The 18270-nt window shown below is 40.4% G+C and overlaps 1 protein-coding gene across 1 annotated transcript in view; it reads left to right on the plus strand.

Annotated features, from left to right (window-relative positions):
• Dll (Distal-less) overlaps positions 1–18270 on the plus strand; it is a 416722-nt gene that overhangs the window by 69071 nt on the left and 329381 nt on the right. Inside the window, exon 2 of the mRNA XM_067148661.2 lies at positions 3039–3077. Coding sequence (XP_067004762.1) covers positions 3039–3077 — 39 coding nt within the window. The remainder of the gene's footprint in view (positions 1–3038; positions 3078–18270) is intronic.

The raw sequence follows: 18270 nt of genomic DNA on the forward strand, positions 1-18270 counted from the left end.
GTGAATACAGGATGGTGATTTCAAAGGATAAGGTCACATTATGATCTCGGAAACACAGATTGAACATGAGTTGGCGCTCATATACTTCGAATTTCAGTGGGAGGAGTCTGTCACGAAGTGACGTTGTGCTGCTAAAATACAAAGAACAGAATTCACACTGTTAACGAAGTTCGATAAAAATATATTTGAGTGTAATAGTTTTATCATCGAGTTGACAGTACTTGTTTTAAACGACTGAAGCTATGAATAAATAAATAAATAAATAAATAAATAAATAAATAAATAAATAAATAAATAAATAAATAGTCTTGTAAATCCCATAAGGGCTATGGCCTCCTGCACTGCAGGGAGAATGCTCAGTTTAACTCACCAGATGAGCAGGTCGTGTGGACCATTATTATTTATCCATTTATTTCTGAAACCAAAGCTGCGAGATGCCGAATTACAGAGTTACACAATGAAAAATATATATACAATGAAGTAGCACAATGCAAACTTAATAAAATAAATGAAAGAAGAATGAAGAAAAATCATCTAATGACAAAAATAGCGGAAGAAAATTAAAAACTAGCAAAATAACCGTAGAGACACAACAATGACAATAAAACACAAAGGAAAAAGAAAATAACGAGGAAAATCAAAAATGGAAAGAAAAACGAAGAGAAGAACGAACAGCTGGGCACAGTGAGATAAATGCAGATACGACACATAAGTAACGGTATAGTAGAGTAAACAATAAATAAATATTACATTATGTGCAATACAGGGGACAGCAGTGAGGAGAGAAGAACGGAATAGGTTATGAAGGAAATGAGCTACGTTAAGTTTTGAATCGATTAAATCGATTTCCTAATTTGTTTCGTGAAAACGTGTTACTGCACGTTGTACACTTATATCGTCTCACGTCCGAGTGAGATCAACACTTCGCAAACGTATATTATTGCAATCTTGACACTTGTACAGTTTTTCCCCATAGAGGGTTGATATTCTTTGTTTGTGAAAGCGTACCCCTGCACATTTCGTTCTTGCATGGCTTCACCTCAGGGTGTGTATGGAGGTGTCTTTCAAGTTATTGAACTTCTTCCCACGTGGAAATTCTCTATTGCATTCTTTACACTTGCGTGTCCTCTCTTCACTATATGCTCGATGATGACTTATAAGATCGCCACTCCGTGCGAACATCTTAATGTCTACTTGGCACCCATCTTGCTCTTCTCTGAGAGATCAGAAGATGACCATCAGGATTCCCTCTTCGTGAAGGCGTACGTACGCTGTACATTTCACCCCCGTCCTGATTACGTAATGTAAGCCAAGTTACTGAATCAAGAAGTCCTCTCGAATTAATTTACGTGTCTCTTTGTGTATCATATTAGAAGCATAGAACAAGTTCAGAAGCGCTCTCTCAGATTCCTGCATCTCAGAACAATAGGCACGGTATCTTATGAGGAATTGCCACTAAATTTTGATATAAAGAAATTGGAGTCTTGAAGACAGATGGATGATACCGTCGGTGCGCTAGCAATACTGCGTATCTGACAGTAGTCTTTCTATCCATTATTTCCATTAAAACACTCAAACCACAGAAAAGAGCTGCACCACCTCGGGATGAGGACACGAATTTACTTTACTGTTTAGTTTCTGAAGTTATTGGACACTATTTTCTTATTCGTCGAAAGTTTCGGAGTGACTTAAATCCCATAAACTTGGTGGTATGTATCCGTCTTCATTCTTATAAATACAATGATTTTTGTACTCGTACTACATGAATTTCTGAACTTAAAGTGATATTATTCCTTTGAACTTTTGTGTCACATATGAGGATAAACCAACATTTCGGCTGAACAGACATGTGCACCAATTCCAGGTTCAGCGATGTTCAGTGAACCACTAAAAGTAGTTATATTTTATAGAATTAACTGGAAGAAACAAATATTGTCATATGTTATTTATTCGTGAATTTACTGTCATTGTTTATTGAAATTGTCTATGTATTCAGCTAATTTCTTGGCGGCGATTGTAATTCGAAGTGTTCCTAGATATAAAGATGGTTTTCTTTTAAAACCTCATATGTCCGAATGCTCTTCCTTATTTCTTAAGACTGGCCACGCTTCCCAGCCACATATTTGTATCCAGTGCATCAGAATAATTTTCGTTGTGAACCTTAAAATACTGTAGGAGTGAGTAAATTCTCCATGCAAACAACATCCTTACAATACGGTATCGTAAGGTCCAGTTGCCTTTACACATTAGCACAGGAAAATGAACACAACGAAAATTATTCTCATGGACTGCTTAGGCCTATAAACATATGGGTGGGTGGAACGACCTGCCTTTGAGAATATAATAGATAGGAAGAACATTGGGACATACGAGGTTGTAAAGGAAAGCCATCGTAATGTTCTTTTCAAATGCAGTTTACTTTAAAACGTCAATATTCCTGGTGTACAAAACCGCTGCAATGTAACTTTTGTATTGTTTATCAAAGGCGTCACGCACAATGATATATAACGTGATACCATGTATAAAATGCTTCCCTAATTAATCAGTAGTTAAAGCGATTATATTAATTTTCTCTTAAAACTTTCTAGGCAAGGATTCACATTGATACGCTGCACTCTGGTTTCTAGAAATTTTATGCACGTCTATGGGTCTCTTTGCAGATCATTTATTATAAATCAATAATGTTACTTGTTTTTCATCCCACTAACTACAATTTTGTGGTTTTCGGAGACGTAGTAATTTTAATTTCATACTGCACTGACAACATGAAAAGGTTCTTTCTGTGGTTCAGTAACTTGACTTTGATATCGACCAAGTTTTTCGATTCCAGTAATTTCACCCCTTTCCTAACTAATGTTTGTAATTCTTACGTGAGTGCTCAAAATGTTCTCTATTTTATAACATACTTAGAGGGTACACAACACAGATATGTATTTATTTGAAGATTATTAATAATTTGTTTAGTATTGTTGTATTAGATTGTAGAAAGATTCTTTTAAAAGTTATATTAACCATGCAATATTTCTTTCAATTTCCAGCTGGCACACACTTTCAAGTCAAATGGTCCCTCGAACAAGGTAGTGTGCTTGCATGAATATTACACTAATTTGTTAGGATTAGGAGCACATAAGCTTAATTGCACTCACTATATGTTCAGATGTTATCGGGTGTAAGCGATGAGATTACATTGGTATCTGCTTTGTAATGCATGCTTCAGAAATACAGTTTTCTGTGTTTGACTAATGCTTCTGTAATCACAAGATTAACCCATGTTTTTGTACTAAACGTGACCATTAATTAAGAGAAAGAAATTGGAATTGGCAGTATATTTAAATGTCGTCGACATAGTGCAGTGCTTGTACCCTCTTAAACTGAAAACAAGGTTGAGGTAAAATAATATTCAACGCAGTAACCAATATGCCTGTTTAATTATGTCTTTTGAATTCGGTGTCGTTTATTGCTTCCAGAACCAACGGTATTTTACCAGCTAATGGTATTGTTACGAATAAAACTCCGTCTGTTTCATTACTCCAATTTATTTCAGGATGACCAATAAATGCACACACACACAATTCTGATTAATCATGAATGGCCGCACTCACTAATTGTTGTCTATTTACAAGTTTCTCTCTCTCTCTCTCTTCCTTGTGGCACAGTAGGCGGTTCAGTCCGTTGCTATACCTGCGGACGCTTAATCCTTACTTTCGCTTTACCCAAGTCCAGTCACCTCATACAGTAGCTGTGTGAAGACAGCTGGATCTGAACACAGGGGTACGAGCCACTCGACACACTATGACTTTTCGTTGGTTCGATTCCACAGACAGTCCCGTAAATCACACAGTCACATGCATTGAACAACTAAACAGCTCAACAGTATTCAACAGCAGGACGATACTCACAACAGCGAACATTACCACAGATCAATTTACCTTCACACTCGCCATAGCGGCTTTCCTCGCTGACGCACGCTGAGCCTCAGTCCACAGAAATACACGAACACAAAGTACAGTCTTCCGTTCCGTCGTCTCCAGCCCACCCGTTCACTGTTCCCTCCGACACCACAACGACCGTTCCTCGTTCAGCCCTCAGTGGGGCACTAGCGACAGCCAACACCTCTGTCGCCCTCAGCCTAGCAACCGAAACCTTACACACTGAGTCTCTCACTGACTTCACCACGGAGTCCAACTGTGACTGACTGTCCGCGGTTAGCCTCCCTTTCTATATCTCAGGTGATATGAGCCAGAATTTTTTCGAGGTGACCAGAGGCAGAACATTCCTGCTGAATCTCCAAGAAACTCACAGGTAAGCCGGCCGACGAGAACAATACACGGAAAGGCCGGCCCCACTTCACAAGCCGGCTGGGAGATCCCAGGTCGTCCGAGTCACTAGCCCCTTCTTGGAGGTACCGAAAGAGGCTACCACGGGGCTGGCACGTAACAGTGTTCTTTCTCACTGGGCAGCTATACATGCCCGTGCTTACAATGGGTTATTATTGGCAGACGCCTTTGATTAGACGTAATACACACAGATTCACAATATACCAGAAAGAATATCGTCGGTGAAGAAACAAAACCTCATATGTCACAATGCTCATCCTATCCATTATTATCCTCAAGACTATCCTACCAGTCACATTTGAATATGCAGTCCATCAGAACAATGTTTGTTATGTTCATTTTCCTCAGCATGTTTGTAAAAGAAAATGAACAGTAAATGCAGTACACTGTAGGAGTACGTGAGCACGTCATACAAACGTACGAGTGCATTTCTGCAGTGCAGTACTGCAAGGTTTTCCTTTACAGATGTGCATAGGAAAATGAATACAAGGAAAGTTGTTCTGATGGACTGTATATCTTTATGTGGCTGGAAGGCGTGGCCAGTCTTAAGGAGAAAAATGGATAGGAAGAGATACAAGGTTTTGCTTGCGCAGCGACGATATGTAATTGTTAAAAACGTACCTGCACATAGGGTTAGAGTTAGGAAGGCATCCGGCTGTAAAACAGAACCTAGTCTGTATATCACGCCCGTGACTCCACTACATTTAGGAAAAAACTGGAGATTGGCTGAATTTCTACTCATGTTCGTCTTCGACTTATTCCACCTTTTACATACAACTGTGGCACGTTTAATGTTGAATTATTCTCTGGCACTCGCCTATATTAAAGGCTATGCTTTGCGTTACTTATCCATGATATACTTCTGAACGCACCTAATAGATTACTTACTGTATGTCATTTCAGAAGCAGGATATGTGACGTGAGAGAAATAAGCCGGCATTACATAATAAATAGAGGTAATAAGAGATAATAATGAAGCTATACTTGTACGGTGACAGAGTAAATATTGGTGCTACTCCATTCTGTCAACGGTATTACACATCAAACACTTGAGTTAATTAAGGCTCAGCCAAGTTAAAGGGTAGATACAAGATAGCGTAAGGAGACTTTGCTTCACGTCATCAGCAGTAGAATGTGACAGGTTCCTGGCATAGTTCACGGCGGGTAAAAAGAACCATGGATATGAAATGGCGTATGGCTCTTAGTTTCCGGGAGTGTCCGAGGACATGTTAGGCTCGCCAGGTAGAGGTCTTTTGATTTGACTCCTGTAGGCGACCTGCACAATCGAAGTATGATATAAGAGCAAACAAGTTATAAGGATTTTATTGAACTTTTCTGATGAATTTATATAGATATATAAAAGTGCATGAAAGGTGCAATCATTCAAAAGGAATAACGTAAAAACAGTAATACTGTGCCGAAAGAAAGCTGTCGATTAGTTGAAGTTCTTAATATTTTTATACTTTATTGGTAATTACAGAGCTAAATAGTCTACTAAATTCTAAATTTTCTGTAAAATTGAAATGGAACTTCACGAAAAAAATTGAAATTTTCAAAAGAACTCATTTCTTTCACGGAAATGAAATTTTAATGTGTTATAACCACATGTATTTGTAGTGTAATACTCAATTTACAATTTTTTTCAACCACCCCGAAAAATGTTCTTATCATTTTTCTAAAGCAACTCTTTCTCAGCCCAGGATAAACGTACAGCAGCAAACTTGGGCTTGTTTTGAAGCACTCAGTGATGGTTATCAGAAACTACAACAACTGTAACCGTACAGTGTGGTACCGAATTTATGAAGAGTAATATTGAAAGGAGGTTTTGTGTACGCCGGACCGTGCGATTAACAGCAGGCCGGGTGGTGAAAACGGGCGCAGTGTTGCCGCGTTCAGTAGTAATCACGCGCGCAACGAACACAGCTTTTCGTTTACATTCAACCTTTACTTTTATTTCCTCTTATAAATTCCACAGTTGCTGCATCCCGACATACCTACCTTGAACGAATTAGAGACTTAAGAGCACAGGGCTACAAGATCTTCTTTACAGACGAAATGAAATGAAATGGCGTATGGCTTTTAGTGCCGGGAGTGTCCGAAGACATGTTCGGCTCGCCAGGTGCAGGTCTTTCGATTTGACTTTCTTAGGCGACCTGCGCGTCACGATGAGGGTGAAATGATGATGAAAACGACACATACACCCAGCCACCGTGCCAGAGAAATTAACCAATGATGGTTAAAATTCCGGACCCTGCCGGGAATCGAACCCGGGACCCCTGTGACCAAAGGCCAGCACGCTAACCATTTAGCCATGGAGCCGGACTTTACAGACGAAACCCGGTGCGGACAGAACCATACTATGAAATATGGGAGGCAAGAAAACGTGGTTAAAGCTTTAGAAAACAACTTTGACAACTATAATCTGTACAGAGGGTACATTCAGCAAATTTATGGATGGCGTGGAGGGTTCAAAACACCGCCTGGAGCTGGAAAACGCATCATAATTTTACACATCGGAAGTGAAGAAGGATTTCTTGACAGTGCAGAACTTTGTTTTATTGGCAAGAAAGGACGTGGTGATTACCATATTGAGATGAACTCGACTCATTATGAAGAATGGTTCACGGAGCTCCATATCATACGATGGTCGGTCCTTCATCTAAATACCCGAACATGTCATGGCTGAAAGCTGAAATTATATCTTGGATAAAATAAAAGAATATTTCACTACCACCTGGAGTTGACGATTATAACAAATTAACTAAACCAGAGCTGATTGTCCTTGCCAGGCCTTATTTTCAAACACCGGTAAAGAAGCTGGAACAACTGACTAAACGACTTCGACTAGATGTGCAGCTCGTTTGGTTACCAGTGACCCATTGCGAGCTTATTCCAACTGAGCTTATTTGGGCTTACGCAAAAGGTAAATAGCAAAATCAAATATGGCTAACACATTAGAAAATGGTAGAGGTATGGAAGCAATTTACGCTTTATGCCGAGAAGCCTTACATACCGTGACCCCTGAACTCTGGAAACAATTTGTTAAACACGCTAAGACAATTGAAGAACACTAACTGGGAAAAAGATGGACTGTCTGAAAATGTCCCTTATTTCGAGCCAGTCATAATCAACATGAATGATAGCAGCAACGATTCATCGGAAAACAGTGATTTGTCAGACGAAGAAAATTGATATAATTAAATATTGTAAATATATATAAATAATAATAAAAATAACTCTTGTAAAAATTGTCAGTATGATATTTCTGAATTAGGAAGTAAACCTGCCATTGAAAGTCCAAAGCCCTTATAAGAAAAGGTGATGGGATGTGAAATTTATAAGAGGAAATAAAATTAAAGGTTGAAAGCAAACAAAAAGCTGTGTTCATTGCGCGCGTGATTACTACTGAACGCGGCAACACTGCGCCCGTTTTCACCACCCGGCCTGCTGTTAATCGCACGGTCCGGCGTACACAAAACCTCCTTTCAATATTACTCTTCATAAATTCGGTACCATACTGTACGGTTACAGTTGTTGTAGTTTCTGATAACCATGACTGAGTGCTTCAAAACAAGCCCAAGTTTGCTGCTGTACGTTTATCCTGGGCTGAGAAAGAGTTGCTTTAGAAACATGATAAGAACATTTTTCGGGGTGCTTGAAAAAAATTGTAAATTGAGTATTACGCTACAAATACATGTGGTTATAACACATTAAAATTTCATTACCATCAGACAAGTAGTTTTCCTTGTATATACTCCTAAGTGAGCGCTTCCTAGAGAAGAAGCCAAAAAACCCGCGCAATATTTATTACAACCACAAATTAAAAATGTTTAATGAACGTCTAAAACAATGTGTCTTATATACGCTAATGTAGAATTAAACAAGGAAAATATTGGTATAACTCGCATTGCAATAGGCCTATTAGTTCGTTTGTAATTAAAGCCTAAACTCGAGTCTCCATAATAAAAAATCCGACAGTAGTCACCCCTCCCAGCCACATACTGATATACAGTCCATCAGAACAGTGTTCGTTGAGTTCATTTTCCTATGCGCGTGTATAAAGGAAAATGAACCTTACTGCACCGTACTGTAGGAATGTATGTTTTCACGACATATTTACCCACTCCTAGTGTACGATGTATTAAAGTTTCATTTTCCTTTACATACGTGCGTAGGAAAATGAACACAACGAAAATTGTTCTGAAGGACTGCCAGTCAATATGTGGCTGCCAGGCGTGACCAGTCTTAAAAGAAATAATCTTTAGGAAGTGCATTGTCACATTCGCGGTTTTGGCACAGCAGCGACGGTATGACTTCTCTGGTTCTGAAGAACGTAAATATAGTTGTCTATTCCTCCAGTAAAATTTTTCAATTCATCTTAATAGCTTCTCTGTAACTTAAAACCACAGTGGTTTTCATCCAACAAACTAATAGCGATAATGTTGCCATTCATGATTTCACGGCCCGTTCTTATAGACATGATACTGTATAGGCTTTTAGGCTTATGCCGTGTCAAGAAAATAAGGTGAAATTCTTTACGTTTCGCAGAGAACTGTGCTCTGCGTCATCAGGAGAAAATCTTGACTGTCCACGAGGAAGGCTTCTTAAACAATTACTTTTTGAAATATAGACTTTATAATGGAAGTCGAAATGGTACGTTCATTCATCACCAGATGGCTCGCCGGTCATAGCACAGCGCTAGCTTCAAAGCGGAAGCTGACCGAACCATCAGAATCATCAGAACCATCAGAGTCACTACCGGGGAGCCCTCTGGTGACGAATGAATGTACCATTTCCACTTCTATTATAACATCTAAATTTCAAAAAGTCATTGTTTGAGAAGCCTTTCTCGTGAATAGTCGAGATTTTCTTCTGATGACGCAGAGCACAATTCTCTCGAAACGTTAAGAATTTCACCTTATTTTCTTGACACGGCATAAGCCCAAAAGCCTATACAGTACCATGTCTATAATATCGATAATATTGATTTTACGTCTCATGAACTATTTTAACGTCCAGGTACGGGAATTTTCTCTCGTTGGAGTTGATTTGAATACCAGTTAACTTACCGTCACGAGCGTGACGAATTTGATCACTTTCAAATGCCATCGGACTGAGTAGCACACGGGCCACTACCGCGAGGAAAGACCACCGTATTAGCCGTACGGCTGTGGTGGATCGTCCTGTATCTGCAGCAGCCAATAGAATTTCAGTTGGCCGGAGTGACTTTAGCGAACTGTAACAATTCGATTACTCGAGGGACAGCTCCGAGTCAGACATCCTGCAGCGGACATGCCACTAACTCCGAATCACTGCCAGCTGAGACTTCAGTGGTGTCAAGCTAGAGCTCATTGGAGGGTGGAGTGGAGATCAGTTGTGTTCCCAGATGAGAGCCGTTTCTGTCTTGGCGCCAGTGATGGCCGTAGGTTGGCAAGAATGTGGCCAGGTGAGCGCTTCGAAGCAAACTGTCTGCTACATCAACACACTGGGGAACGATTTCCTTTGACAGCAGGAGCACTCTCGTCGTTATCCCAAGAACCTTGACAGCGGATTTGTACGTCAGACTAGTGATTGAACCGATTGTTCTGCTATTCCTTCGCAATATTCAAGGGGGTGTTTTCTAACAGGATAATGCTCGTATCATACCGCTGTTGTCACTCAACCTACTCTACAGAGTGTCGACCAGTTGCCTTGGCCTACGAGATCACCAGACCTTTCGCCCATAGAGCACGTACGGGACATTATGGGACGACAAATCCAGCGTCCTCCAATACCAGCATTAACCGTTGCTGATTTGACTAACCAAGTGCAACAGGCGTGGAAGACCATCCCACAAAATGACATACGGCACCGGTATGACACAATGCACGCCCATTACCATGCTTTCAGTGAAAATCATGGCGATTACAGCGGTTATTGATGTACCACCATGACAAATTTCTTCTAGGCATTTGCTTGACCTGATCTGCATTCATCTAAACAAATGGCTTCTTGGTGATGGGATTTTATTTTCCGCCAGTGTATTTGAGCGGCAACCAACTGTCAGGGTATTTTTCTCACTTCACCAAATCTCAATTTCTCTGGGATCTAAGAGTTCGCATCCCATACCTTCCTGTTCACCTTTTCCGTGAAGAGAATATGATGCTCCTTACCAAATGAACGGCTCCGCCGAGTGGGCTGACTGAGATTTGCCGTTGTAGCAGGTGTCTTGATCTTGTAACAATAGCTCTGTAGGATAGCAGCTACTTGCTACCGATGACGTGACGTGAAAGGAGGGACGACAGTCTACGAGGCATGGGATTGACCCCTGCTGAGAGAAAAGAATGCTGAGTAACGATGGATTCAGGTATATACAAAGTTCCTTGCCAGTTCGAGCCCAGAATACAATACGTTCTTTTAGTTCTTCCGGCATACATTGCATTTGTTAACCATTATATCCTCTTGAATCTCTGTAAGATGCTATCTATCTTGAACATTATTAGCGCCGTACATCCATCACTCCTCATACAGGTTTTCTGTACACTTTGGTTAATAAGTAGAGAGGTCGGGCGAAAATAAAAATGCAGGATGCACAGTCTCCGAAACTGAAATATTATTCGCAATATTTGTGTTGGAAATGTCTTTCATTTATTTAAAATGATTTGAGTCGTAATTTAAAAGTGCCTACATGGTGCAATTGAAGGCACTTTCGTCTCCTCCGCCCAAGGCTGAAGACCTGAATCCTGGGCCTGTCTACAAAAACCTACATAGGAGCAAAATTGCGCGGGTCGCCTGTAAGGGAGACCTGCTCTAGGCCTCTCCGGAGGCTACACGCCATTATTATTATTATTATTATTATTATTATTATTATTATTATTATTATTATTATTATTATTATTATTATTATTATTGAGGAATTGATAAACATAGTGTCTAATCTGGACGCCGAGATTTAAATTCTAGAGATTGTAGGATGAAATTTTCACCTAAATTTTCCTGATTCCAAAAAGGACATCTAACTTTAAAACTGGGCCCTATAGATTAATATAACATTACGGGTCGATAATCGCTACGTTAGGACATTTAAAACTACAATCGTAATTATCATCACCATCATCATTGTAAGCACCACACTCCATGAAAACACAAGGAAGTTAACCTAATTGAAGATCCGAGTTTGAATCCCAGTTCTGATAGCGAATTTGCTGAGTGCAGTTTTTCTCCGAGTTTCAAAACGCTCACTCCAAGAAAGTACCGTACTAAAAATTCTGACGTATCTACAGTTTCTCATTCGAATTCTTGTCAAATTCATCAAAATTGTACCCTTGCGCCCCTATGACAAACTGGCCCCCTAACCCTATTTAAAATGTTACGTCGATAAGTTTAGCATCGTCTGGAATACATGGTTAGCTACGGTCGGGACCGTGTAACCTTACAACTCCTGTTTCGTGCTATGAGTAGTCAAAGACAATGGAATATTCCTGAGAGCAACTGCAAATACCATGATTCTCCGTCAGGGAAACGACTTCCAAGAAAATGCATTCTTCGCTGGATTCTGTGCGCCAAGGTTTAATCAAGGTCAGACAGAAGTATAACAACTGGTTGAATTCTTAAATTCTTCTTGCGGGCAGGTTCTGAGACCTGAATCACTCTTAATGAACGAGATGTTACGTGACAGACTCAGACTTTTACTGCATTTCCTGGCCTGCATGAGGATTCCTCTAATCGGCAGTTCAGGAATATGATGTGTCAGTACAAGAATTGTGCAGTGCGCCTGCTGCAGGTTCGAGTAGGTCATTATTAACAATAATAAATATAATAATATTAATTATAATAATATATTAATTGGGAAATATTACGGTGGAGCGAAATTAAAATTTTAAAAATTAGAACAACAAAAAGTTACAAAAGTCCGTCCCCATACAGCCATGGAGACCCCACGGAGGAGTGGTAGGTTAAGGCTTCCATTATCCATAATCTCGGCACATAGTAGTGTAGAATGGTTAGGTACGCCCTGCCACCTTTGCCTCCAGAAATTAACCTGATACTCATCATTGGTGCAGGCTGAGTGAACCTCAAGACCATGAGCACCTCGGAAGCTGAAAAATCGTCTCGTAAATATTTCGACGTCCTTCCGGGTGAACCGAACACGTCTTTACAGTTTCGGCCAGGCAGACCCTGACAAACTGCATGAATATTACTGAAGAAATTACATCAAACAAGAAGCTACATGATAAGGAAAGAAGAAGAAAACTAATAAAGTTCTAGATGAAAACAAAGAATACTTCATGAAAACTAAAAATTACTTGTCAATAGTGCAACATAATGATTACAGTCAACCGCGTATCGATAGTCTAGTTCTAAACCCACGTATCCGACAATGCTCTTCCTACCCATTGTTTTCCTTAGGACAGGTCACGCCACCCACCCGCATATTTATATGCAGTACATCAGAAAAAAATACCTTCTGTGCATTTTCCTTTAGAGGGTTTAAAGCAGGGCCTCTGAGGGGTGCATGCACAGTGCACGGTGCAAAAGACGACTTCACTTGGTTGACCAGAGTGCAGACCCCACTCCTCGATTTGGAGCAATAGCGCTGTCTCTCTTTTTCCCCACGCCTGTCTCGCTCGCTCCGCCTGTCTCCCTCTTTCTCACTTGCTCCATAGCGCTCCAAATCCGAGCCGAGTTGAGCCGATTTGAGCCGAGCTTAGCCGAGTAGCCCAGAGACGAAGCGTTGGTCCGAGTCGACCCTAGTGGGACCGATGCACTGTGCACAGGAATTCTGCGCCTCAGTTTGCACGCGTGAGATTTTGGGCGTTTGAGAGGCCCTGGTTTAAAGGAAGATGAACCCTACCATGTCGTACTGTAGGAATGTATGTTTGCATGGCGTATTTACGTACTCCTACAGTATACTGTATTTTCCTTTACACCTTCGCTAAGGAAAATGAACAGAACGAACGTTGTTTTGATGGACTGCATATCGATGGCCTAATTAGAAAACCTCGTATCCCCCAACGCTCTTCGTATCCATAATTTCCCTTAAGACTAGTGATGCCCTCTAACCATATTGATATCTAGTCCATCAGAGCAATTTTCGTTGGGTTAATTTTCCTATGCCAGCATATAAAGGTAAATGAGCTTTGCCGTGCCGTACTAAGTTATAAGAATATATGTTTGCGTGACGCATTTACGTACTCATAGTGTACAATGTATTCAAGGTTCATTTTCCTTTACTCATGGGCATAGGAAAATGAACACAAAGAAAATTGTCCTGATGGACTACATATCCATATGTGGCTGAGAGGCGAGACAATTGTGAATGAAAATAATGGATTGGAAGAGCATTGTGACTACGAGGTACTGTTTCTTCACCGACGATATGCACACACACTTCGTCTCGATACATCTTCTTCAATACCATTTAGGACAACAGCAACAACTAATAATAATTTTACTTCCACTAACCACGGTTTTTCGGGGACGCCGAGAGCCCGAATTTTTCCCGTAGGAGTTTTTACGTGCCAGTACATCTACCGACACGAGATTTACATTGAGCACGTTCATATAACTACTCTGAATTGAGCCGGGGTCCAACTCACCAACTTGGGCTTAGAGGGCCATTGCTCTACCATATGAGCCATTTAAGCCTGGCTGAAGACATTTTGTTTTAGTACTCTGAAAGACTGAAATGATATGTTTTTTCAGTTGCATAAATGCTGATTCCCACTCACTGCTAATGTACTGATAGAGCTGCATCAATAATCCTCACGCTTGACCGACTTAATGTCACCGTGTGTCATTGCGTGCAGGTAGAGTCGCAGGCAGGACAAAGACAGATTTTTGTAAGTGTATGGTATCTCAATAAATCTGTCACAGTGCAGTAATGGGAGTTAAAAAGTACTCGGTTTGGCTTAGCGTGCGTGAAATATAAAATGGCTACATTGTTAGATAAACTCTTAAATACTAGATATGGTCAATACTTTTAGCTGTTATAATATACTGGAGAGATCATGTACGTACATTATTCCATGCATGTGCTGAGGTGAGGCATGTGTATGTTTTTTTTAATTTCCTCTGATTGAGATTATGGCTGCCGGGTAGTAAATATGTGTAATTGAGCGCCAATGGAGGATTACAAATATGAAGTATTGAAGCTTCCACCTAATCAATATATATATATATATTTATATATTATTCTTCTACATATGTATTGTTCTATATATGTATTGATTAGGTGGAAGCTTCAATACTTCATATTTGTGAATATAATCAATACGGAAATGAAACTTATAGATTATAATGGAGGATTAACATTTTTAACGTCCTATCCCATTTTTCTCTTAACTTATCATCATAATCATCATCATCAGAGGCAAATCAATCCTCTTTTCGAACAAAAGGTCTGCCCCATCTTCTTCCAGGTTCTATGTAGGGCATTACTTATCCACTCTAGCCCCGCAGTTAGCTCACTGTATCGGACCATCTGGATCAGGGCTGCAAATAATTAACTGGATTACTTGATCACGTACAGTTTAACAAAATTCTAAAAATTTGATATTTTAAATAATAATGTTATTGGCTTTACGTCCTACTTTTACGGTTTTCGGAAACGCCAAGGTGCCTGAATTTAGTCCCGCAGGACTTCTTTTACGTGGCAGTAAATTTATCTACACGATGTTGACGTATTTGAGCAACTTCAAATACCACCTGACTGAACCATGATCTTGTGATTTTTTGTTGCTATTTTGCTTTACGTCGCACCGACACAGATAGGTCTTACGGCAACGATGAGATAGGATAGGCCTAGGAATGGAAAGGAAGCGGCCGTGGCCTTAATTAAGGTACAGCCCCAGCATTTGCCTGCTGTGAAAATGAGAAACAACGGAAAACCATCTTAAGGGCTGCCGACAGTGTGATTCGAATCCATTATCTCCCAGATGCAAGCTCAAGCTGCGCGCTCCTAACCGCAGGCCCAACTCACCCGGTATGTGATATTTTACGGAATATGAAAATTACATTAGAAGTTTTATGAATGTTTCTAAATTAATGTAGGCCTATATCGTCGCTGCGCGAGCAAAACATTGTATTTCACCGTGCTCTTTCTGTCCATTATTTCCCTTAAGACTGGTCACGCCTCCCAGTCACATATTGATATGCAGTCCGTCAGAACGATTTTCGTTGTGTTCATATTCCTATGGTTAGTGTAAAGGAAAGTGGACCTTATCATACCGCAATGTAGGAACGTATGTTTGCATGCGAAATTTACACGTTTACATGTTATCTTCGTCGAGTTTCAAACACAGGACTTCAAAATACTGTAGTAGAGATATTTTTTTCTTTCTTTTCCAGAAAGAGATACTGTAGGTCGCAGATTCAGAAGACATGATTCTGAGAAAGAGATACTGTTCGAACGCACGCTGACAGATACGAAAAAGCACGCTAATACTTCATTTTGTTTAATTTTTTCAGAGAGAATGAAGGAGAAATTCGTTTCAGTGCTATGGTACTGAATTAATGTTCAAAGTTTCAATTTACCTTCTGTAGCTCTGTCAGTTTGAACGATTAAATGTGTCTGCTGTACTATCACTACATACTTTCTGACACGCCGGCTGAGTGGCTCAGACTGTTGAGGCACTGGCCTCCTGACCCCAACATGGCAGGTTCGATCCTAGCTCAGTCTGGTGGTATTTGATGGTGCTCAAGTACGTCAGCCTCGTATCGGTAGATTTACTGGCACGTAAAAGAACTCCTGCGAGACTAAATTCCGGCACTTCGGCGTCTCCAAAAGCCGTAAAAATAGTTAGTGGTACGTAAAGCCAATAACATTATTATCATTAGTTTTTGAAAAATTTAATGTTAGTGATGGTTACTACCTATTTCTACAATGCTCAAGTCATATTTTACCGTTTTGCTTACATATTTTGTACTTCTTTAGGTCATTAACTTTTGAACTCTGCTAATGAGGCATACTAAAGAAATGGGGAGTGAGGTAGTCATATCATAGAATAATAACGTTCATACCTATATATAATAAAAATCTTCCGGGCTATTATGACGTGGTCCACTCCTCTCGTTTCTTCCAAACGTTTCGACTACTGCTGCGATAGTCATCTTCTGTGGCGTCGTGTCGATACGCTCTCCTGTATCCCGCTGGTGACTAGTCGAAACGTTTGGAAGAAACGAGAGGAGTGGACCACGGCATAATAGCCCGGAAGATTTTTATTATATTGACACCGGCCGTGAAAGCATTCATACTTTAATAACGTTCATACCTCTTACATACTTTCCATTACAATTCTACATATGACATGATCACAATTCGTAAACTGCAGTTAGCTATTTTTGCACCTGAGCAATAACCTGTTAAGTTTCAAAACAAATGACTCTGTTTTCGGATTACCTACAGGTTTATGGCACGTTTTCTTGGAAGAGTGCTTGACGTCACAAGCAGTGACCTGGAAGATGAAGGGCCTGTCCACCAGTCAAGGGTTTAGGGTGTGGGGAACTCATAAAACCTTTCCACAATGAGCACATCCCGCGGCCTGCTACATAGGTCGAGCAAACATCGTGCTACTTCGACATTCATTAGTCGGTAAACAGCTCATAGGAACATTAGAGACTAGAGAGAAAATATCGGCTTAACGAAATATATTCCTTTCCTTCCATCATTGCTCGTAGAAGTGTCGAAATGATTTCAGTTGTTTTGTTTTGTCGAGATATTCGATGTATATTATGTCAAATTTCAAACTATGGGACGGGCTGAGTAGCTGATGGACTGTATATCCATACGGGGCTGGGAGGTGTGACCAGTCTTTTTCTTTTTTACAATTTGTTTTACTTCACACCGGCACAGATAGGTCTTATGGCGACGATAAGATAGGAAAGACCTAGGAGTGGGAAGGAAGTGGCCGTGGCCTTAATTAAGGTACAGCCCCAGCATTTGCCTGATGTGAAAATGGGAAACCACGAGAAACCATATTCAGGGCTGCCGACAGTGGGGTTCGAATCGAACCCACTATCTCACGGATGCAAGCTCACAGCTGGGCGCCCCTAATCGCACGCCCAACTCACCCGATGTGAACAGTCTTAGGAAAAAATAATGAGCGGGAAGAGCATTGTGAGATACGAGGTATTGTTTCTTAGGCGCCGATATGGATAGGCACTATGCAGTCCATCCGAACAGGGTTCGCTGTGTTCATTTCTCCTATGCTGCATTGTTAAGAAAAATACTACAAACACTGTATGAATGCGTAAATACGTCATGCTAATGTAGGTCCTACATGTCTACAGTACAGTAAAGTTTATTTCCCTTTACTAACCTGCGTAGAGAAACGAACATAATGAAAATTGTTCTGATGTGGACTGTATATGCATATGTGGCTGGGGGAAGGGGGGGGGGGGGCGTGACCAGTCTTAAGGAAAATAATCGATAAGAAGAGCATTTTGACATACCAGGTTTTGTTTCTTCAACGACGATATGATTTTCTTACTCTGTGCGTACAGGATAATTATTCTAGATACCATCACTCCAAGTATGCTGTATCTTTACCGTAAATAAAAAATAACAGTGTAAGATATATGGTCAACCACTGGTTACTTTTATGGCGATTCTTTGAAGCTGACGCCGGAGCCAATATATTAGTGAAAGTTCCGCACTTTTCACATCCTATTCTTGTCAGTATCCGTCCCTGTACCAATAGACAATGCTCTTCTACTACCTGCGTTCTTCTCCCTGTCATACCCAACGTAAGGATGAGAGCCACTTACACACAGAGGATTTTGCAATGCAAGTGTGTTGACCCGTGTCCAGCAAGGCCGTAACACCTTTTACCTGTCGACAAGGGGATGAGAACAAAAGAATAGAAACAAAACAACTGTACTGTACATTCCGAATGCTCGACTCACCAAAGACATGTTTCAGGATGGGAATTATAGGAGTTTCAGTAGCTCTAAT

The sequence above is a fragment of the Anabrus simplex genome, chromosome 5 (assembly GCF_040414725.1).
Source record: "Anabrus simplex isolate iqAnaSimp1 chromosome 5, ASM4041472v1, whole genome shotgun sequence".
Taxonomy (NCBI): Eukaryota; Metazoa; Arthropoda; class Insecta; order Orthoptera; family Tettigoniidae; genus Anabrus; species Anabrus simplex.